Source organism: Gavialis gangeticus, unplaced genomic scaffold (assembly GCF_001723915.1).
Source record: "Gavialis gangeticus isolate Ggan-Ray unplaced genomic scaffold, GavGan_comp1, whole genome shotgun sequence".
Taxonomy (NCBI): domain Eukaryota; kingdom Metazoa; phylum Chordata; order Crocodylia; family Gavialidae; genus Gavialis; species Gavialis gangeticus.
Window position 1 is genome coordinate 86,605,791 of NW_017729025.1, and position 1,884 is coordinate 86,607,674.

Below are 1,884 nucleotides of genomic sequence, written 5' to 3' on the forward strand. Positions count from 1 at the left end.
CCACGGATTTTAACCCAGAGGGTCTCCAGTCGTCCACCTTCGTCACCAACGTCAGCTTGCAGGGACGTGTAGCTTTCCTTAACGTAGAGCTACACCCCCGCCCCTTTTATCTACACCAGTGGTCTCCAAACTTTTTTGATCGCGCACACCTATCAGTAAAAAATTTTGAGCATACACCCCCAATACATGTATATTTATATTCGCGCACCCCTATGAGTAAAAAAATTTTGAGCACACACCCCCAATACAGGTATATTTATATAAATATAAAACAGAAGTTCTACTATTTTCTTCCCGCACCCCAATGGATCATCTTGCACACCCCACTTTGGAGACCACTGATCTACACGATCCCTCCTGTACAGGGTATAGCCATCTATACCCGTCATCCAGTTATGGGTGGAGATCCACCAGGTCTCCGTTATCCCTATGACACCATAATTATTTGCATTAAGCAGGAGGATGAGCTCCTCCTGCTTATTCCCCAGGCTCCTGGCATTTGTGTACAGGCAGGCAAGTGTCCCCTTGGGGGCTCTTGCCTTGCCCACAGATTGCACCAGGGCTGGGACAGGGGTGGGCTCCCTTAAGTGCCTTGGCCTGCTGGCTTTGCAAGGGTTGCTCAGCAGGCCAGCAGTGGTGGTAGTCCCCCCCGTCCCCCAGCGGGCTTAGTTTAAAGCCCAGTGGAGCAGGTCAGCCAGTCTGGCTGAGAAAAGCCTCCTCCCCAGTGGAGAGAGGTGAAAGCCATCTCTACCCAGAAGCTTGCTGCCTCTCTTGCCAAAGAGCGGGCTGTAGTCATGGAAGCCAAAGCCTTCCCTATGACACCAGCACCGCAGTCTTTGCTTAACTAGGTGGATCCTCCTCTCCCTCCTCAGCTCATACCCCGAGACTAGGAGGATTGAAGAGAACACCACCTGTGCCCCCAGACCCTTTAGCCCCGCTCCCAAATCCCTGGGATCATGTTTTGATCCTTTTGTGGCTTTCTTGCCTTTGAGTTATACCCCTACCCTCCTGCCTGCTACCCACAAAGACAACATTACATTCTGGGTAGTTACTTACTTGAGAAACATACAGACTCCAGCTCCGCAATGGACAGCATGAAAGTTGCAGGCTCCTAGCTCCTCTCCATTCACTAACTCCTGACAGCAGGCTCTCTGGGAACATAGCATAGCCCCACAAAACAAACACAATGCTGGATGCTTTTGTTCATCATCAGATGATCTTGGACACCTGGAAGAAGATAAGTAATAAATTACTGTGTACTTTTTGACTTCCATATGCAAAAAATCTCAGTTAAAGAATGGTTGTATAAAAGTCATGTTGTAGTTGTGACAGTCCAGAAACTATGCAAGAGGCAAGGATTTCTTATGGTGATATCTATTGGACCAACTATGTAGTTGAGATAAAGTTCAACAAGCTTTCGAATTTAAGACTCTCTCTCTCAGGTGAACTTTATAGGAACCGTAAAGTGAAAAAGATGTATTTTAACATTGTTTTCTCTACTATTAGCCCTTCATCTGCACATCAAGATTTACTACCTTAAGCAAGTGCCAAATTTCTAGTCCCGACATATCCAATGGTGAAAGCAACTGTCAGATGTATCATCTAAAACCATGGTGCTCAACCTTTTCATCCAGCAGGCCAGATTGGCAGTGCCTGGTCCCTTTCATCTGGCCAGTAGACCCAATCTGGCACCCAGGGTAGGTGCAGCATGGCCCCATACAGCGCATGGAGAGGAGTGGGGGTAGCCCAAGTTCCAATCCAGCCATGTGGAGGAAAGGGGTTTGGCCCAGCACCATGGGGGATGGGAAGAGGGGGCATGACCTGGCTTCAGTTTGTCTGGATGGGAGGAAAGGGATTGTAGACCATCTGTGTGGGGGTTGGGGG

The 1,884-nt window shown here is 48.6% G+C and overlaps 1 protein-coding gene across 4 annotated transcripts in view; it reads right to left on the reverse strand.

Annotated features, from left to right (window-relative positions):
- Positions 1-1,884, reverse strand: part of UBR1 (ubiquitin protein ligase E3 component n-recognin 1) — a 174,781-nt gene that overhangs the window by 18,812 nt on the left and 154,085 nt on the right. For all 4 annotated transcript variants that reach the window (XM_019519092.1, XM_019519090.1, XM_019519091.1 and 1 more), the window contains exon 45: positions 1,057-1,227. In XM_019519092.1, coding sequence (XP_019374637.1) covers positions 1,057-1,227 — 171 coding nt within the window. The remainder of the gene's footprint in view (positions 1-1,056; positions 1,228-1,884) is intronic.